The sequence below is a fragment of the Cibotium barometz genome, chromosome 23 (genome assembly GCF_041138505.1).
Source record: "Cibotium barometz isolate CiBa-2024 chromosome 23, ASM4113850v1, whole genome shotgun sequence".
Classification (NCBI taxonomy): domain Eukaryota; kingdom Viridiplantae; phylum Streptophyta; class Polypodiopsida; order Cyatheales; family Cibotiaceae; genus Cibotium; species Cibotium barometz.
In genome coordinates this window covers 1,112,791-1,134,954 of record NC_141068.1, presented here as the reverse complement: position 1 = coordinate 1,134,954, position 22,164 = coordinate 1,112,791, and the positions used below count along the sequence as shown (strand labels likewise).

At 39.4% G+C, this 22,164-nt stretch overlaps 1 protein-coding gene across 1 annotated transcript; it reads right to left on the bottom strand.

The window, feature by feature from the left end:
• Positions 1-706: 706 nt before the first annotated feature.
• Positions 707-5,591, bottom strand: LOC147625524 (F-box/RNI-like superfamily protein). The gene is made up of 4 exons (XM_086817794.1): positions 5,462-5,591; positions 3,003-3,888; positions 1,505-1,785; positions 707-1,378 (listed from the first exon to the last, which is right to left on the bottom strand). Exons 2-4 carry the CDS (start codon positions 3,775-3,777, stop codon positions 1,145-1,147), a joined length of 1,290 nt encoding a protein of 429 aa, XP_086673920.1. The 5' UTR covers positions 3,778-3,888; positions 5,462-5,591; the 3' UTR covers positions 707-1,144.
• Between the last annotated feature and the right edge of the window lie 16,573 nt (positions 5,592-22,164).

Here is a 22,164-nt window from a genome sequence, read left to right as displayed (position 1 = left end):
CACCGTATAGAATATTTAAGAGAAAGAAAACACCTCTCTAATTTTTCATGTTTAACAAAAAGTAAACATTTTAACTTTGAATTATCACCATGCAGAATGTAAAGTATTGTTCTCTCATACTTTAATGAATGCTTTAGATAAATCCACGCACACTTGTTGGAAATCCATAACTTCTGGCTCAATGATACCTTTGGTTTAAATGTGCAAAATGGGCGCCTAATCAGACGGTTTAATATACCCCGACCCGGGGTAGGCTATAGATGCATGTTTAATTACTGCAATCCAAGCAATATAAAGGGGAAGTACAAATGCATGCAACACGAAAGTAGAACATCGCAGTGTGCTTGCCAAATGAACTATCTAGAAAGTTCACATAAGCTCTTGGTGCTAAGCAAGGGTGAGACAGCTTAACAGTTTGAGATTATCTTTGTGACATCGTGTCCTAAGAGTATATCCGAATGCAAGTGATTATTTCCCACCACCATGGTAGGCTACATTGGAACGAAGTTTCCTCAATTGTTGATTGTATGAGAGTTCAAACATTCTCCTACTAAAATCTCAAGCAAACCCAATGCCCACCAATGTTACCTCCAACAATAGGGACTTGAAGCCACCATATTTAAAGCATTGATGATGTTCAAACTAACGGTGCCTCAGAACAGACAGAGAGTGGGGAAGACAAGTAAAAGAGAGTTGTACCCCCAGTGACATAGATGCAGAAATGAGTTTATACATTATACTATTTAAAGCATGTCTAAGATCATTGGTTTGCAAACAAGGTCAAATCCACTCTTCTCCCATCTTGAATGAGAACACGAGAAGAGTTGAATCACAACCAGTTTAAGAATAATATGCTACTGAAAACCCATTTAATGACAAAAAGTCATTAATTTTGTTTTATAAAAAATCAGAGAAGATGGCATCCGTCATGGTCTTTACACATGACACAACATGACAGAGGGATGAACCATGGTGCAATCAACTCTGACTTGCAAAACTCAGCCAACCAGAGCTGTTCCGTTAAAAAAAAGTGCAGGCCAATGGAACAAGGCTTCCTGTGACTGGCACAAGTCACAGTGCCCATATAGTTGCTCAAATGGGTATAATGCATCAATTTTGATGCTAAGAAAGACCTCCCTGACTGTTACTCTATCTGTAAGAAGTTGTACTTCAACTTCAACCCCAAGATTCTGATGAAAAACTCGTCTGCAACAGTCTCACAGTTCTTCATTTGGGAGACCTTGATAACCAAAGCTTTCAACTTAGGACTGCACTTGAGAAGTGACTCCAAAGTAGCTATCTTTTGATCAGCATTCAAGGGCGACCTTATTGTGAAGGAGGCTCTCTCCAAACACTCAATGGTAAAGACGGGATTTACCTGCCATTGAAGCAGGAAGGAAACCCATTAGTAGACACTTACATGATACAAAACAAGCTAAGATTTTCTGCCAAAACATAAAGGAATGAGTGCAAGTTGTGATGGAATTTGTGGTTGAGGGCAGACCTTTGTAAGGCTGTTTTTCTGAGACAACGCAGCAAACATGGCCCCCTGTAGCTCAAAGCTCTTCAATTTCGGATGGCAAGAGAAAAAGTCTACAAAATCCACTTCAGGAAAAGGCTCCAGCTTGTCTCCTTCTCCACAGAACTCCACTCTCATTGATAACTCCTCCAGCTCAGTTGCATGCTGCAAAACTGTAACTACTGCCTCCCAACACCATTGTACTCCACGAAGAGATAACGATTTCAACTCATAAAGCTTCCCAACTTCAAGCTTCTTCACCTTACCTGCACCATTGCAGTCCTGTTTGATAAATAAAGAGAAACATATGCTGTTCTTGCATAGCAAAACATCTTAATACATATAAGCCAAGTCATCAATGCGAGATTTGCATGCAATAGTCTCCTGAATGTGCTGGAACACCTTTTACGTGTGTCAAGGTATGCTCCCAAATTCATCTCATGAAGATCACCAAATTCCTATGTCAGGGGACTTGTTACATCGTTAAACAGAAAATGGAAGCAATAAAAATTCAAGGTGTAAGACAGCAATTTGATCTTCCATCTATTTTGCATGTTTCACACAAATGTTCTTCTGATTCATCCCAGGAGAGCCACCTCACCCTTGCAGATGTGGCATTGCCCTGTTTTGTACCCTTGAAAATTCCATTTCCATTATGGTTTCAACTTGTTTTCCCATCTTTACTTGTAAATATGACAACAAAGAGTACACTCAAACTCCACCCATTCCAACACAATGTCTCCGTTAATGTAACCGTCCATCGGAACTTGAAGGGCCTTTGATCGCCTCAATTCCTTTTCCTCGACTGTCTTCGGATTTGATTTGTCCTTTCAAATCTTCCTTGACGACCGTCTGGAGAAAGAGAGAGAGGCCTGCTTTGACACCGATGCCATTCGATCTTTGGGGCACTTGTTAATCCTCTTAAACAGCGAAGCGTTGTCATGGAACGCCAATCTTCTGGTTGATCTAGGTGATTGGTACAATACCAGTTTACCCGAAGGATGCCACATGGATGGGGATTCTTGGATGTTCAAATATGTGAAGCCAGGCAAATGATCTACTAGGAGCTAGTATTTGCCAAAGTCTCACAAGGTAAATAATGCAATAATGGATTGCAAAGGAATTAAATCCAATGCAACTCAAGGAAGAAAGAAGAATTGTCAGACTAGCTTGAAAAGGCGGCAAATGGGCAGTCTACTGTGAGGGAAGAGCCCTCATTGAAGTTCAGAAGTCCAAACCAAAACAAACACAAAAAACACACCCAAATGATTGTTTTTTATGCTTGGCATTGTAGATCTACTAGTCAATCAGTAGGATGTTTTTTTGCATTTCCTAGATCACAGATTCAGCTCAAGACCAACAAGGTCTTCATGTTATATCTTGTGTCTCAAAGGACATTTTGGCCTTCGCAACATTACTCACTCTCTCTCTCTCTCTCTCTCTCTCTCTCTCTCTCTCTCTCATAGGGATGATAACAACAAACCTGCATTGTTGGCAACCAAGAGATGACGTAAGCTGTGATCCCCAACCACATGTAAACAAGAAGCACCTTGCACTTCAAGGAATTCCAATCTTGGAGCCGATACTTTGATACAGCAATCTCCCAGGCCATAAAAATCAAGTCTGCAATGCTTCAAATGGGCCATCTCCACGGTTGCGTAGTGTATTCCGCTACAACCTAGCAGGGTGAGGTTGACCAAAGCAGGACAAGCAACAAGAATGCCACGTAAAGCTGAGTCATGTAGTCGAGCCCCCACAATGTCCAGTGTATGAAGATTCATAAAGGTCTGCCATCGAGGTTTCTCACTCAGCAGAACACCCCAAAGGCGGAGTATTTGAAGCTCTGGGACACTTGATAACTGGTCTATCTTGCTCATGCTGCTGTTTGCAGGCTGCTTTTCTGCCAGATCATCCACACGAAGCTCCAAATTCTTCAAAGATGACTTTGCATGAGATAGCCATGCAACAAGACTGACAGGTGAGAAAGGGCAATACACAGTGAGATCTTGCAATGAAGTCATGGATAGGACCATCCTTGTCACAATCCGGTCTGAGCAAGCAGTTTTCTCATCACCAATGTTTCTTGCAAAATGGAGACTGTGAGCCTGAGACATGAGTTCTCTCCACCTCTTACAAACACAAGAACACACAGCAATATCTTTCGCATTCCTTATGTTGGAGAAGAAAAGCTGCACTAGTGCATCAGGCAGCACATCCATCAAACTTGGTCTTTCAATGATATCCAATTCCATGACCATTATGCTACCTGTATAGATCCCTTGTTCTGATATCAACAGGGGTGGCTCTCTTTGGTCACAAACACATAGATAAACAACTTTTACAGACCACGCTGAATCAGCAACACAGCCCTGAAACAAATGTAATTAAGCAAACATTAGATACCCACTTGAGCCAAACTCCTCCACACTTTTGAGTAAAATGGTCACAGCACATAAAGTTCAGCATGTCAACACAAAAGAGCTGTAAACAATGATACAATGGCCAATCTGTTGATCACATAGCTTTGCTTTGACATGACTGCTGATGTATTCGACCTTGACAGGGCAATTCCTTTGACTCCAGATTCACTTTGAAATGTGCTGGCAACTGTTTTCCCACTTCACAGAGCAACTTCTTTTACTTCAACACCCAGTGTTGGTTCTTAATGGCATATTTAGCCCCAAAAATAGTGGCTAGTTGAATGGAGATTGTCACTAGCCATGCTTTTCAGGCATGAGAGTTCTGTGATTTCTTAGAGACACGGGGGTTATCCCAGTGTCCATACAGACAATGTAACCTCTCTTTTAAGCCTCATGTCATCAACCTCTTTGATGCCTTTTTAACTCTTCATAGGAACCCTGAAATGCTGGAAAGAGCACCTTGTTAAGGCACCTGCACTGGGGTTAACTTGGCTGTCTGCTAAGTGCCAGTTTGCCTGTAATGGTTGGTGTTTTGTCATGCTGAGTTTTGATGACTGAGTTTTGATTTATGACCGGCTTGATTTAGGGGTACCATCGAAGCTGACTTAGGTACGGTTCTCTTGCTGCTTTGGAGCAAGAATGCTTTGAGACACAGAGGCCCCAATCAGCTGAACATTAGTAAAAATGTTCACAGTTTGAAGCATACATAGTTGCTGGTTTGTTGATTGAGCCAAGAATTCTGAAGAGCATGCATCTTCACAAAATTAGGGTTTTGCACGAAGATTAGGGTTTTCCAGTGTCCATATAGACAATGTAACCTGTACTGGCCCTCTCTTTTAAGCCTCATGTCATCAACCTCTTTGATGCCTTTTTAACTCTTCATAGGAATATCTCGGAAAAAAAAAAAACTCTTCATAGGAACCCTGAAATGCTGGAAAGAGCACCTTGTTAAGGCACCTGCACTGGGGTTAACTTGGCTGTCTGCTAAGTGCCAGTTTGCCTGTAATGGTTTTGTCATGCTGAGTTTTGACGACTGAGTTTTGATTTATGACCGGCTTGATTTAGGGGTTAACTTTACAAGAGCCAAACTTATATCCTTTCCGCTCTTCATATTCCATGCAAAGACATCTTTCACAGAAAGGGCAGCGTGCGGAAAGTACATGTCTACCTAGAAGTTGTCTTCTCAAGGCCAAAGTTTACTATGAGATGCACCATCTAAGCTGACTTAGGTACGGTTCTCTTGCTGCTTTGGAGCAAGAATGCTTTGAGACACAGAGGCCCCAATCAGCTGAACATTAGTAAAAATGTTCACAGTCTGAAGCATACATAGTTGCTGGTTTGTTGATTGAGCCAAGAATTCTGAAGAGCATGCATCTTCACAAAATTTGGGTTTTGCACGAAGATTAGGGTTTTCCAAAGAACATACAGCAAGACAACGCTTAAACTGACCTTACGTCTACCCGCAAAGCATAAAACACAGAGAAATGGACTGTTGATTGCACAGGGTTGCGCAGAAAAGTACCTTGAAATGTTAGGCTTGCGCGGGGGACATTCCTTCGCATAAGGAAACTGTCGTCGGGCTTTCGGGGCTCGATGAGAAAGACCATATGCAGAGAGATAGGTAAGTAGGTATCGCAATGCAACGCCGCCTTGGCGGGAAGAACAAATACCCTTGTTTTCGAGAAGATTCATATTTATTACACCTTTTACAACAGTTTTTTTTTTGGGACCTATATATATATATATATGTATTAATCAAAAAGCATTACATCTTATCAAGCTTGCAACACCTAATTTATCCTTCAAGCTCTATTAAGCAAGTAATAAGATACCATCTATCATCCTCAAATACAAAGGAAGATTTCTCCCAAGATATCTAATACCCAAGTAGAATACAGGCTTCAACCAGAGCTTCAGGAGTGCATCCTCTGGGTGCCTGTTTTTCCAACGCATCCCCTTTCTTGGACCAAATTTTTACTGTGGGTCTAGTGGTGCGAGGTGGATTCTCAATAAAGGCAACAAAAGTATAGTTCATTTGTTTCACCTTCATGTACCATCTCTTAGTCTTTGGTCCATACTTAATTGGTTTAAACTCTGACTTCAGCTTTGAGAAACCCTGAAAGGTAATACACCAAACAATTAGGCAAAGCTCAGTAGTATGAATGAAGGTCTCTCCAAGAGGAAAAGATCAAGTGATGCCTATTTGCAAGGCCTGAATCATCTGAACAAGCTCCACCCCATTCAATTTGTTAACCAAACATATAGATCAGCACATATATATACATTTATGCGTCAACCTAGTCACATCAATTCCTATGTCACAAGCCTTTTGAAATACAATACAATTCCTGGAATTCCAGATCCCCCACAACCAACAAAACCTGATTATGTTAAAAATCAAATCAACATGTCCAACACCAGCTGTCCATCTTCCTAATAACTAGTCCCCCCATTGTCCTTGTACCCCTAAGTTACTATGACCCATTTTCCAATCTTGGTCCAAGCACTCCTAATGGCAGGACAATCCCAAAATGCATGCTTTCCATCTTCCAAAGCAGTTATGCATCTAGGGCGGCATCCACTGGTGAAATTCCTCTATACCAACTTAGATCCAATAGGCAAGGCTCCCATGCACATCTCTCCATTGAAAGACCTGAGACTTTGTAGGAATTTCTGTTTCCCATATTACCTTCCATCTCATTCTCCAGCAACTAGAACTCCAGCTCACTCTCCAAATTTTATTACAATAATAACATTATCCTCACTCTTTCTCAGTCCTTTGTACATATCCACTGTCCAATTTAGACCCATTAAACCAGACCCAGTCCTTTATCCAACAAGACTCATCCATAGTTGTGGAGGTCCATCCCTTCTGTACCTCATCCAATACATGTCTAACAAGTTGCCCTTCCCTGAAAGACAAACCAAGCCCCCCTTCCAGCTCCTCGGGCTCCTTCCACCCAACTGATACCCCATCCCAACAATCAGAAAACCTTCTCAAACCTTTGTTGTTTAGGATCTTGCAGAGCTAAGGGAGGATTAAACTTATGAGTTCACCAGATCCCTAGACATAACAAAGAATTTCCTTAAGCCCTACCACATCCATCCCAAACCATTGATTCCAAAACCTCTTTCCATTTGGTGCACAGCATTCTGCAAAATGAAGATCCTGTAATCTTAAGAGGAGCATGAGAGAATAGTTTATCTTTCCATCCTAGGCCTTGCCAATTACCTTCAAAATAGATAACTAAACAATCCACTAACTCTTTTAGCATCCTTGTCCAAATCTCCTTCTGTTGAAGGCACTTGGGTAAAAGAAGTGCCAACTTGGCAATTGTGTGAGAGGGAAGATGAAGAATACCAAGGCCTCCTTCACCTCTAGGCAACAAGCCAGGTTAAAGCCTTTTTGTTGGAATCGGCATTTCTCCATACAAAGTCTCTTGTAGGCTTTACAATCCTCTGCCACCAATGACCTTTTCCAAAATCCAACACTGGGTATAAGAACATAATATAGGCATTCAGCACTATGTTACATATAGCCACCCTATCATGGAAAGGAACTCTAATGCCTTCCCATTTCTTTAGTTTCAAATAGAATATGTTCAATGCCCAATCAGTTAATTGTTTGTCGGTCACCTCAACCCCAAAGGGTACTCGTAGATATCTAACAATTTGTCCCCTCTTAATAACCTCATAGCCCCATCTTTCTAAATCAAAATCATTATCCTTAGAGAGGCTTAATGATTTAGATTTATGTATATTACATTTGGATCCAAAGGCATCAGCAAACTCCTAAATGATGCTTAAAACCAATCTGACTTTTTTTCTTGGGGCTTGTGAATGTTCCACACGCTCCACACACCTCTGCTAGCTCTCACACAAAGGGTATCAATGGGGCGAGCTCCAACTTGCACAAGAGCCATGCACTTGAATGTGCCCTTATCCTTTGAAAGACAATTTGAGCTACCCTTTAAATCCTTACCATTTAGATGCAGTTCCCATGGCAATGTTGAATTTCTACATAAGGAAGATGGTGTAGTTTTGTATCACCTCTTCATATGCATGTTTCCCAACCGATGAAACCAATTATTTGCATGGACTAGCAATTCAAGATAGTTGCAGCCCACAAACTTGGTTGATGCAATTTCTAACTTGCCCATTTTTGCACGGTTGGCCCTCTTGGTAGTAAACATAATATATTTCTTATTTCATATAAGTAATTAAATGAAAGAGAAGTCTTATATAAATTTAACTATTTACCGCTAGGATTCGAGTAACATGTATATCACATAAAATCATGCCACTAAGGTTCTTCATGGAGGTAATCTTCTAGATAGACGGACCAAGGCTACCTACACCTTGCCCTTAAGAAAAAGTCAGCCAAAGATCTCAATCCCCCCTTGCTAAAGAAAGACAAAACTCACACTAGTTTGAAGGATGAGACCTTTCAATTTACTACTCTTTATGGATTGATAAATCAAGCAACATAATGCACAGCCTCTAGTACCCTAGTTATTCCTTTAGACCTTTGCTATCAAGAAGTTGTATATGCCTCTAATTTCATGAGCATCCAAACTTTATGGAAAAGCTTGAATGTTTTCTACGAAGCTTCTTGGGATCATAATAAAATAAAAATGAGAACTGAAGCTCTCCCCTCCTATACACCCCAGGTGTAATTTTTTTATTGAGCAAGGAAGCCAAGTCATCCCAAACAACTCTATTTTTAGACTTCTTAGTACCCCAACGGGAGTTGAAGCCTCAATCCATCAAATATGTCAATGGACAATGGACAATCTCTTCAAATTTGACAAAGGATGCTAGCATAATCTTGCAAAAAGATGCATGGAACTCATACTTTTTCCTAATTCTCACCACCATGTGTACTATTTGTTTTACTAGCAGTCTTTGCAAACTTATCCTCAAAGATCTAAAATCCATTATGCAATGGACACCCTTACATTCATAAGCTATCTAAGGTGAAATGAGGAATATGTTTCTCTCCTAAGAAGTTGGGGGTCGCATATCCACCCTAACATTCGTGTTTTGGCTTAGAGAATGTCACCAATAAAAAGAAAAACCTTAAGGGATTTTTCCCAAACTAAGGAAGATTGGAGTATTTGGCTAATGATGAACATGAGATACTTCCGAGGCAAATACTATTAAAGACTTACAAACTATATAACTAAAATTGGTTTACTTTTTGCTAGCTAGAAAAGGACAATGGTACTTGGGGGACTTGGAGAAAAAATATGGTATACTTGGGAAGCCCTACAAAGAATAACCTCAATAGAAGCCATAGATAACTTATGGAAGGATTTGGGCCCTTTATGCATACATAGAGACGGCTTTGATAGGAAGAACTACATCAAAGATAGCTATTGCAATTCCTCGTAGTAGACAATCCAAGCCTCCACTTCAAACGTAACAAAAGGTGGAATATGATTTAGCTCCTTCCTAGTGGCATATAATAAAACCTAGATTAAGAAAAGATAATTATCTTTACTAACATACTCCAATCCTCCTTTTATTAGAGAAGAAATGAAATCTCTCTTTAGTTCTCTATGCTCTCACAAAACTCATAATACAAGAGAGGGAAACCATAGCTTGTGCTATGCCCAAATATACACATATAATTCATCCTCTCTCTATTCACTATTAGAAAAGAGACAAAAACCTAACCCTCATTAACAATACAAATATCTAAACATGGCACAATAAAATAAAAAATACACTAAAAGCTTCTCTACTCTATTTACAAGATTAGAGAAGATAGTTTATCTTTAACTCTCTTCAAAATCATAAAAGAGATGCTTATTAGTAATTAGGTTTAATGATTATAGAAAGTAAAGAAATAGAATTGCATGATTAGCCTATTCTCTAACTCATTCCCTGCTAGAGTTAGGCTATTTGTGAGAATTTTTCTCGTAGGAAATTCCCTTACTCTATGTTTACTTAGTTTTTAAATTAATGGAATTCTCATAACTTAATTTATGAGAAAGAACTCTCTAATTACAAAAATGAGAGAAAATGAGAGAGAAAAGAGTGGAAAACTTAAGAAATGGCATCTCAAGGTACTATATGGCACTTTATACCACATTAGCAGCATAGTCAAGCCATAGGAAAAGACTAATTAAGTTTAATTCTTGTAAATTTAGAGAAAAACCAAAAAATTGCTTACAAAAGAACTTGGCTTGACTTTGGGAGAGTGGGAATCAGCCTTCTAGCTCGAATGTGACCCAAGAGTGGAGGGGATAGTGGTAGGAGCTAGACAGGTAGCAAGAGGGAGAGCAAAATATAACAAAAATCAACTCCCAAAGCCCTGTGAAGTAGGTGCATTTTTTAGCATGAGAAGCCTCCAATTAGCCCAAATTCAACAATATTGCGGTCGGTGTGGGAAAGGGAATGATAAGGGGTACGATGAGAAGTAAAATGGTAAGGGGTAAGGTGAGAAGCATCGAGTCCCTTCCTCCTAAACAAGGTAAGGTGGACATGGCGATGGAAAAGTAAGCCCCTTGAGTAGGTTATCTAAGCACGCCCCTTATAATCCAATTAATTCTAATTAAATAACATTATAATTTGGGGATCCCTCAGTCTCTGAATAGTCACTTTACAATAGACTAAAATTTCATCTTTTACAAAAATCACTAAAAATAATTTATTTATAATTTTTAAAAATAATTTAATATTTTTTTTTGATTTATTACTGATGCACCACGCCTAGCTCGAAATTGCGATTTATTAGCATAAGTCCCAATAATGAGTAGCTTAAGATTTTTTAAGGTTTTCACCCAATAAAAATTCTCTCTTCTAATATTTACTACACCATTGCCCTATAAAATTTAAATAATATCAATTATTATCTATCTCATAGTCTCAAAATTTGAATCTCAAGGAAATGACTAGCTTAAGAATTTTTCTAGCTAGCTTCCGAGGTGAATTTCACAACCTTAATTTTTATAACATAGGGGCATGGTTTTAAAAAATGACTAAAGTCATCAAATATGAAGAGGGAGGGACGTTACATCCATTCTTACGGCTAGGCTGGATGCCTCCTCATAGTCAATGGCATATGTCTATGTGTAACCCTTGGTAACCAATCTTGCCTTATACCTATTCACAAACCCATTTGAGTTATGCTTGACCTTGTGCACCCACTTACATCCAATGGCCTTTAAAATGCTCAATTTGTATGGATCTAGTGATGCTTGACCTTGTACACCCACTTACATCCAATTGCCTTTAAAATGCTCAATTTGTATGGATCTAGTGATGATTAGATTAGAAAAGATTAGTAGAATGTGGATCTACGGTAAAATTACAAATCTAATGGTTGGATTTTTATAGATTCACTTTGGAAAATTTATTATGACTGTTAGAGGCCCATTAAATCAATTGTAATTTAATTCTAGAAAATCAAATATTGAATCTTTCAATCTAAAAAATCTAGGGATTAATATAATTGTTGCCATGAGTTTATTTAAAAAAATTTGGCTTAATTTGAGTATGGGAAGGTCCATTTTCAATCCTCCCAAGTGAAAATTCCCATATTGTGTCCACTCTCCCCTTTTCAAGTTTAAAACCAATCCTAGTTAGGTTTGGAAATCTAGGCTTGGTAAACTTCAAAGCCTAAATATCATTCCATGTGTGAGGCTTGGGTAGGCACAAATCTTATATATGCATGCCACTTTATGTCCACATCAGCTTGGAGAGGATCCACATAAGCAGCTTGCCACCTCACCTTGCCACCTCCACCCTCCATGTCAACATGGTCAACCTAGTTGACTCCCCACCTCATCATCCTAGTCATCAATAATGCCACATCTTCTTGCCACCTTTGCATGCCACCTCGCACTTGGTGACATGGCATGCAACATCATGGAATTGCCACATCAGCCACCCATAATAGTGCCATATGTCAAGAAAATGCTATGTGTCATGCACGCATGTGACACATGGCACCCCTTCCCACCTTCCCATTTTTTTCAAAAACATATTTTTGAAAAAGTTAATTTAGTATATTTTTAGCATTAAAAAAAAAGAAAAATAAAATATAGAATTTTAAATAATAAAATATATATAACTTATTAATATAAAAGAATTTAAAATTAATAATTTTAAAGGATTATATTTTGGAATTAGATAAATAATATTATTTTTAAAGTTAATGTTATTTAATTTATAAAAAAGTAAATTTTTAAATTTAATATTTCTTGAAAATATTTTATGTGTAGGATAAACCTTTAAATAGAATTTGAAAAAGATACATTATAAAAGAAAATACAGTTATATAATTATTAAACAAAAGATAAATTTATATATCTAATAATGATAAATATTTAGACTTGTTAATAAACATTATTAATAATATTAATTTTTAAGTGAATAATAGTTTATCTTTAATTATCTTTATGTTTATCGTAATTATCTAATCAATCTTAGATAGGAAATCCAATGAGATTTGAAGTGGATAACCTATTTTTCCTATATAATCACACATCTCTAGTACTATCCCACACTTATCTCTAGTACTATCCCATCATTGAGCCTTCATAATTTTTTCTCTTAGCTTCCTTTTGAGAATGGGTTCTCAAAGTCATAGGAGTCGAAAACGTTGATAGAAGTAGAATCCTCCCGTCCACCAAGTTTAAGAGGAGGAGAGGAAAAGGGTAGCTCGTGAGAGAAAGAGAGAGAGGGGAGAGCACGTCAACAAGCAACACCTTCCGTTTTGGCGATGATCCAAGCCTTGCTCCTCTTTCACTTCCTCTCCCTCCGTCCTCTTCCCCCCCACTACCCTTTAGTTTAGATAATCCACATGAACTCCCCCTTCCTGAGCTCCCTTCTCTTCCACAAGAACCCACCCCTCCTCCCTTGGGTGCCCATAGTGTGGATAGGAAAGAACTATCAAAGTCAGGTGCGCATCATCGTGTCCATGTGTTATATGCACATTATGTGTGCATATACTAGGAGGCTAACCCACATTAGGCTTGTGAGCCATTAGGAATTTTTTGGACCCAAAGAGGGCCTCTTGGATTCACTTTTGATTAGGAATGGACCAATAAAAAGAGGGCTGGGTGCATATTTTTGACTTCTTTGACCCTAGGGAGCCTAGGCTTTGGTTTGCTAATGGGGCCTAATTACTACTCTTGTCCCCCTACCTCTTGGGCCCAAACTTAGAGGTCCCCCCACCTAGAATCGCATAGATTAAAACCCCTAAAAATCGAAAAATTTTATTTTTTTTTTCCAAAAGTGTGTTTTCCCTCTCAAACTTCCCCCCAACATACTCTAGGTTTGGAAAGCTCATTTTGAACCTCTTTCTTCCTCTTCTAAGCTCTCCATTGCTGCAGAAACTCCATACATCTCAAGCTCTCCCTCCTTTGTCAAGCTCCCTCAGTCTCAAGCTCCCTCTCCCTCTTTCTTCCTTTTCTAAGCTCTCCATTGCTGTAGAAACTCCATCCCTCTCAAGCTCTCCCTCCTTCTCAAGCTCCTTCCCTCTCAATCTCCCTCTCTCTCTCTCTCTCTCTCTCTCTCTCTCTCTCTCTCTCTCTCTCTCACACACACACACACACACACACACACACACACAAGCTCCCTCCCTCTCCATTGCTGCAGAAACTCTATCCCTCGTTAGTCTACTCTCTAGATTTAGGAAGCCTATTCTCAAACTCTAATCCTCTTTTAAGCTTTCCATTACTGCACTCGAAACCCTGAACTTTCTCTCCTCTCCACTCCTTTGTTGTAAAACAAGCTTTTCTTTTCCCTTCTTCTCTTTTCTTACCACCATGGCCTCTTCCAGTAATGTGAGAAGACCTAGGGAAAAGGTGGAAGAGCTTGTGCTGCATAACACAACAGATGAGAATGGAGTTTGGGCTCCAATAAGATTCAGGGTTGGGGCTTGGGTCTACATGCAGCCAAGCTCTAAGGGACCGCTCCATCATTGGAAGGGGCGGCTACAAGGCTTCAAGCATACTAAGAAGGAAGGATTGGTTGCCATAGTGCAACATGTGTATACCCTTGGAGACTTGTATATTCAAGGCCCAACGACCAAGGTTTCCTTCAAATTGTCAGTGTAACATAAACACAGCTTTAACAACATGCTAATATTGGATTTTTTGTTCAAATTTTCTTATGATTCTCCATTTTCTTATGTCTCTCTGCAGATATTTTTCCCTCTAATTATGTTGAGGAACAACCACTCCAAAGCCTCACTGGAGTTTTCTATGCTATGCATGCATCCAATTGGAGAGGCAGTGTTTGTATCTCAAAGCCCAGGTGATCTTGTACAGAACAATATCTTTTTCTTTTCTCACTCATATTTTGTAGATAAAAAACTAGGTTTATTTGGCAAGCTAGAAGAGATCCCCAACAACCCTCTTAACAATCCCGAATGGCCCAAACCTGATGCTTGGACCATCTTATGCTTAAAATTTAAGATGGTAAGTGATATCAAGACATCACTCAAGTTTTCAAAGGCATCTAGGTCAGTAGGGCTAAATTGGTTTTGTCCTTTACATGTTTTTGTGCACATGTTCAATTCCATGCCAATGCACCAAACAAAAACAATGTATATTTGTAAAAGGAGGTACGGTCTGACCTCATTCAAGGATAACTAGGAGAGGGTTGGGAGATTAATGAGGGGTCACATCAAGGTGATGTGTACAAGTGCAATGTAGTAGATTCTACAGTGTCTTTCAGGTTCTTGAAGGCACGCTCTATTTTGTACATGCATCTACACTACCAAAGATGGATGCAAAAGCACGGGACATGGATCCCACTTCAAGCCTCATAAGAAGAAATTATGCCTATTGAGGTAGCTGTGATGATGCAAAATGGATGGATTGAACGAGTGGCAGCAAGCAAGCATTGGAGCCTAGTAGACCTACGTCAACACTTTAGCATCATGAGCTTTGACAATGTGGAAGAGTCAAGTTTCAAGTTGATGAGAAGAAAGGTATATCTGATTCCACTACATGTCTAGAATTAACCCTTACACTTTCTGGTTATTGTGCCACTTTCTATATTTTTACAGATTGGGAAGCGTAAGGAGGGGGACAACCATGGTCTCAGAATCATCGCAAATAGGGGACCTTGAATTTTCAGTAGCAAGTTGCATAGCCCTACCAACACATAGTAGGCATGTGGAAGAGCTTGAAGATAAACTAAGTTGCATAGCCCTACCAACACATAGTAGACATGTGGAAGAGCTTGAAGATAAACTAAGTATATGGGAAAATAGCCTCTGTTTTGATGTACGTGAGGGGCAAGAGTTTTAGGATCGAGGTGAAGGCAATGACAAGCTTTCAAGTCAACAAGGAGATGGAGATCAACATGAAGTAAATGTCACAAGAGGGGCAAAAAATGAAGACATTATCACAATTTTAGATTAGATGACATGCTTGTAATTTTGTAGCAGGCTCTTTTTTAACAAATCTTTATTTAATTGAAATCTTAATATTTTTGTAAACTATAATTTTTTTGTCTAACGGTCTAGTGTGAAAAGGCCAAACTTTAAATTTTTACTATAAATAACCAAAGGTGCCTTCTTTCTAATTTTCACACGATAGAAACTAGCACGAGCTCACACTATCTCTTTGCATTCACATGGCTACCCACTTTGACAACTTCTGTGAGTTCCTCTCCATCACCCCATGGGGGCAGGCAAGAGCGAGCTCTTTGTCATGTTCTCTTGTGAAGTCGAGTTTGAAAAGTTGCTCGCCCTTGCGCCCCAACATTATGAGATGCAGATTGCATACATGGAGCAATACTTGGCTCCCCACTCCATCTCCTTTCCCCATTGCCCCAATGATCGATGGGTGCCTGTTGAGCTGTTTAAGTACATTCAACAATATGCTCGCCCCTACATCCAGCGCCTTGAATGCTTCAACGACATTTGCATCCTTATAGGAGCTTATTGTACCTTCAATAAGCAGGAGGTGAAGAGGTTGGGGAAGGGCAATTTAGGAACTAGGTTCCTCTCGTGGCTCACCACTTTTGCGTTCCTCATCATCAGCGAGATGAGGATTCAGATGAGGAGGTAGAGATGCGTGCATTGCAGTTGTTGGCAGGGTATTTGAGGGATGACAAGGAAGTGAAGGCAGTAGGAACGAGTGCTCGTGTAGAGGAGCAGCTTGCATCAGAGCACTTTCCAGAGCACTTTCCTGAGGGTGCACAATCTGTAGTTGAACAGCCCACTGTCATAGAAGAGCACCTTGCATCAGAGCACTTTCCAAAGGGTGCACAATCTGCAGTTGAACAGCCCACTGTCGTAGAAGACGCGGGGCCATCTTCTACGACAGCCCACTGTCGTAGAAGATGCGGGGCCATCTTCCCCACACAAGGAGAGCAAGGTGCTGCCAGAGCTTGAGATCAATCTCTTGAGCACCATTGTGGTGGAAGGTGAAGAATACTTATTTCTTCATGACCTTGAAAAGGTAGCTGGCTTGGTCCCAATGGAGAGTCCAGAGTGGTACTGTTTTTGTGAAACAAGGGATTGAATGGAAATTTTGAGTTATGAAATCTATGACTGTATCTGTTTTGTCAATGGATTATTTTTATATTAAAGTTTTAATAAAGAGGAGTGTGTGCGTATCTGTTTTCTAAAGCTAAAATTAAGAAAGGTATTCAATTATGGGTGGGTGAGTACTTGTTTGGTTCTACCGATTCCAGTGGGTGGTAGGGTGGTGGCTAACCCATGGGCCGGATGGGGTAGGCTAGAATCAGTGGAGTTTTAATAATCAAACTGAAAAATCTTAGGATTACGCTAGGGTTCGAGTAGTTAGTTAATTCCCTGATAATTTTCTCAATTGAGTGGATCAACGACTGTGCCTGATCTTGATTAGGAAAAAAGCGTTGAAATCGCTCAGATGATCAAATTATATCAGTGATAGTTCCCTTCTATCTGGTTTATTCAGGTGAAGGATAGTTTAGATTTGATCTCGTTAGAAAAATTTGTTAAGAAAATTCAAAAAGGTGGAATCGTCCCCGCTTTCCGGGCATGGGAAATTTTCCCGGTTTCGGTTTTCGGAGTGACCACCAGCTTGGTCTCGTTGCCCGAACATTCGTGGTGGGCGAGACCCCGAGTGAGAAACCCTGCCCCGCGCATGAGGGGACTGCTTCTGCTATCAGCTACCGAGAGTCCGATGCGCGGAGGGGGCAGAGGGATCTCACAGTTGGTATCAGAGCGCTGTTGTAAATTTAAGTAACATGAGCAGAAATTGCCTAAATTTTTAATAAAAATTTGGGAAAGAAATGTTTTTCACGTGTTAATACTATGTGAATGAACTTCAAAAATTAAAAACTTATAAATTGAATTGGAAATTTATAGATGGACACCCCGAACCTATCTGGAGTTCCTGGACTCTCTCAGAGTCAGGATATGATAGCTTTTGCATTTGATCACCTCAACAACTTTGCTACGACCCGAATGAGCAAAGTGAGACTCGCTCGCCATTTTCAGAGTCTTTACTTTCCTGATCCTCTTGAGCGACGTTGGTATATGTGGTTCTGTGGAGGACGGTGTATTAATATCAGTACCAGTCAGTGCTATAGGCTCAGGCAAAATATTTCCTTGGCCATGATTCTGATAAGACTAGGGCTTGTTCAGCATGTTCAACTCTTTGATCATTCACCCATGAACTTTAGAACTTCATGCCGATTATTTAGACTTCTTAGCCGCTTTATCCCGAGAAATAGAATTACAGCACCTCTTTGTGTAATAATGAATTGTGTGTACCATGGTATGTCTTCTTCACAGTTTGGCTTCTTTATACGATTATGTCTGAGGCAGTGATTCTGGAGCCGAGCTACTCTATGTACATATTGTAACTTTTATATAAATATAGAAATGTTTTCTGGAGAAAAATTCCCTGTTGTATAAGTGATTGTTTACGGACGATCTGATAAAGAAAAATCTGTTATCGGACATATGTCATAGATCTCCAATAAGATCATTGTCTCGTTTAAGAAATTGTTTTCCGAACCTCTTAAGTCTTAGGATCTCATGAATGATATCAAAATAAAAATTTAATAATATATAAATTTTTGGTAGAATCATGAGACGAGAAAACCGTGGCCATCAGCCAGACCCTCTCTCTGAAGATGACGAGCTTGACTGTGATGTTCGCAAGGCTCTTCATAGGATTCAGCCACCACAGGACCCTTGAAAGGAGAAGGGGGGAACCTGGGCGAGGCTGTGGAGAAATGGGTGGAAGCCATGGAAGAATATTTTGACATCACAGGCTACAATGAGCGGAGCAAAATGGCTCTTGCCCGGCTGAAAATAGTGAAAACAGCCAGGGTAGCATGGAGGAACCATTGTGACACCAACAGTCTGGATAGAAATGCTTAGTCCTGGAACCACCTAAAAACCTATTTAAAACTGGATTTTTGGAAATCAAAATGAACGAATTCTTAGAGTTAAAGTAGGGCAGCAAAACCATCAAGGAATATCACCAGGCCTTTGCTCTTCTACTCAAATATTCACCACCTCTAGATGAATATCAACTCATGGCAAGGTTCATTCGGGGAATGAACGAACCCTTGGACACACTGGTCAAAAATGCCAAGCCAGTGTCCATGGCTGACGCAGTAAGAATGGCAAAGGATTTTGCCAAAGCCTTTGTAGTAAAGGTCCCGCTGAAGCCTGCTGCACCCTCTAACTTTAAAAGATTCCAAACCCAGGGAAGTACTTCAAACTTTCCACCCCCGAAGAGGCAGCAGGCCCGAATCTGAATCAGGATGATGCAGGAAGATTTTGAAGTGAAGGAAAATCCTTCCCCTAGAATACTTTCTTAGGAGCCCCACCTCTTTCAAGAAATTAGAGGGATGAGCTCAAAAGTGAAAACTGATGTTTTGGATGCCAAGGTTTTGGTCACCAACTGAAAGACTGCCCGAATCCTGCCATGTCAAGGGGACAGGGAAGTCAAGGACCCCGAATTCAGAGACCAACCCCTTCATACCAGTCTAATCAGGGTCCGTCTCGCCCAAGCCAGGGAAACCCCAGAAGAACTCCAGCTCAGCTATTCGCCTCTGTCGAAAGTAACCTCAGAACTCCTTCCCAAAACTGGGGCAACCAAAGAGAAAGAGTTCCACCTCAGACTGCAGCAGCCAGAGCAGTCACAATTTCAGATGTAGTAGAAGAGGAAAGAGGGCAGATCTATGCTGCAATTGAAAACCAAGGACCTAACCGTCAGTTCTCAGTCATCCATACTCCAGCAGAATATCAGGGTAAGCCTTTTTTAGCTTTTGATTGATTCAGGCAGTTCTCATTCATTCATTTCCCCTAGATGCTTGCATAAGCTAGTCTTAGAACAGAAATCAGGGAAACCTATGCAAGTTGAATTGGCCAGTGGGAAGACTCTTTTCACTCACCACCATGAGACAGATCTTATCCAGTCCAATCTAGATGGTAATGTAACCAACTGTCAGTTCAAATTCTTACCTCTGGGAGTTTTTGACGGGATCCTTGGAATGGATTGGCTCCACAAAAATCAAGCTGACATACACTGTCACAATGGAACCATTTCCTTCCATGACCTTCACGGGAACAAAGTTCAAGGATCTGGAGTTTCCGGATCCCCAGACCTTCAGTTTAGTAAAAGCTTCTAGGTTGCTGAAAAGACTTACAAAGAAGCAGGAAATTATGTTGTCAAAATGAACCCAGTAGACTCAAAGCTTAAGGCTAAAGAACCAGAATGGTTAAATGAATTTGATGATCTATTCCCAGCAGAGCTAACTGAAATGCCTCCAATTCGGGAAGTAGATAATGTGATTGAATTGACCCCTGGAGCTCAGCCAGTAGCCCATGCGCACGTACAAAATGCCAGTTCCTGAAGCCATCAAACTCAAGGAAGAGCTTAGACAGCTATTAGAACAAGGGTTTGTAAGACCCAGTGTTTCACCTTGGGGTGCGCCAATTCTCTTTCAGAAAAAGAAAGATGGAACGCTTAGACTCTATGTGGACTACAGAGGTCTAAATCAGCTACAGTTAAGAATAAGTATCCTATCCCAAGAATTGATGAGCTTCTGGACAGGCTAAATGGAGCCCAGATCTTCACAAAGATAGATCTCAAATTTGGGTATTACCAGATCAGGATCAATAATCAAGATATACCAAAAACAGCCATCAATACTCGCTATGGGCATTATGAATTTACTATCATGCCGTTCAGATTAACTAATGCCCTAGCTACATTCAATCGCCTAATGCAGGACATCCTCAGAGAATACTTGGATGATTTTGTTCTAGTTTTCTTTGATGACATTCTGATTTACTCAAAGAATGCAGCTGACCATGAGACTCATGTCAGAAAAGTTCTTGAGATTCTAAGGAAGCACCAACTCTTTGCAAAAAAGAGCAAATGCACTTTCTCTGCCAACCATGTTGAATACTTGGGCTTTCTAGTATCCAAAGATGGAATTTCTCCAGATTTCGCAAAAGTCCAAGCAGTCATAGATTGGGCTCAACCAAAGACAGTGAAAGAAGTCAAAGGATTGGGCTCAACCAAAGACAGTGAAAGAAGTCAGAGGATTCTTGGGATTGACTGGTTGGTATAGAATTTTTATACCAAAGTATGCTCTCATAGCTTCCCCCCTGACTAATCTTCTCAAGAGATTGAAGCCGATATGTTGTGGGATTACCCCCCAGTTTGCGAGATGAGGGCATCTCGCGTTTTTCAAGTGGGAGAGAATGTAAGATTCCTCCCTAGCCTTTCAAGATGTCCAGCATCTTCTCCCGAGCCAAATCCCTCTTCAGAAATATAAAAGATCTTGTTTCTACCAGATTTAGCCTAGAGAGAGAAAATCTTCTAGAGAGTGGTAATTTAGTTTTTAAATATTTTTGGATGGAAAATATTACTTCTTATTAAAATAAGTTCCCCTGAAACAGAAGTTCAAAAAGATTTCAGAAGAAGGTGCATTAGAAATTAAGTATAATCTGTTCAAGAGGCATTATCCTAGGGGTCAAGATTTTTTCAAAATTAAGGTTCCTATGGACCAATAAGATTCATCCAAATGTAGGGAGGAGATAAATAGAAGAATAAAAGAAAAATCTCCCAAAAATGAGTAAATACTCACATAAGATGAAGAGTTGACTAACGGACAAGGTTAATAGTTAAAAAAGAGAGATATTTAGATGAAATGATGCATTTTTGATACCTCAATATGGGGGAATTCCCCTCATGAAGGAGGCGCCTATTTCATATGTGTGGGAGAGTTTTAAACTCCCAAATAATGAGATATTTTTATCTCTCCTCTCTCCTGTTTCAACTAAATCCAAAAAGTGGACTAAACTGACCCAAAAATGGTTAAAAAATGACCAAACTGATTTGGAAAATTCTAGAATCAGTTGGCTTGGTTAGAAGCTCACTTTTTCCTATAAATAGAAACCTTCTCCTTTGTTGAAGCTTAATAGTCTTTTTGCAATGTTACCCTACTTCTCTCCCAAGAGCCAAAAACTGTGAATTTACCCATAATTCATTAGTTTTTGACCTTCTGTCTTCTAAAGATTGGTGGCCACTCTTGTTTCAAACAAGAGTAGAACCCTCAAACCATCAAGCCAAAGGAAAGCTCTCAAATTCCTTCGTAAGTTGGAAATTCTCTCTTTTTTCTATTCATTTTATGGTTTTTTCTTATTTTTATCTTCTCTTAATTGAATATGATGTTATGCCTCATTGAAAAAAGGCATTCCCCTCTCTTCTTTAGTAAATCCTACCATTCTTTATCCTAGATGAATGATTAATGGATAAAATCAAGTTTTTCATAATGTTTCTCTTTGATAAAGTAGAAAATAATTACATTAGAATGATTTAAATACTCTTGGTGAACTTCTAATTAATTTTAGAGAGTTAAAATTGAGAAATGGTCAGCCATACAAAGGAGGTTATGGCGAAATTTTTCTAAAATTGTGAAAAATAAGTTTTACTTTTTTATTCAAAAAGAGTAATTCCCATCGTATATGTATTCTTAAAGTGTTATTTTTCATCCTAGGTATAGAAAAATGCATACTAAAAATATTTTATTAAAAAAATATTACTTTCTTTAGAATTAAATTCTATGTATAGAAGGTTGAAATTTTATTTTGATTATTATAAAAGTGTTATTTTCATCTCATTTAAATGATTTGTATGCATAAAAGATATATTTCTTATATTAAAAGTGTGATTTTTATCATAAATGATTTTTTATGCATAAATGGATGCATAAAAGAAATTCTTTTATATTAAAAGAGTG

Excerpts from the sequence above, each read along its gene's own strand:
- LOC147625524 (XM_086817794.1), bottom strand. The coding sequence starts at position 3,777 with ATGGTCATGGAATTGGATATCATTGAAAGACCAAGTTTGATGGATGTG. Across the intron at positions 1,786-3,002 it reads CTTGGTTGCCAACAATGCAG|GTAAGGTGAAGAAGCTTGAA; the intron begins GTTTGTTGTTAT and ends GCAATGGTGCAG. Across the intron at positions 1,379-1,504 it reads AGAAAAACAGCCTTACAAAG|GTAAATCCCGTCTTTACCAT; the intron begins GTCTGCCCTCAA and ends CTTCAATGGCAG.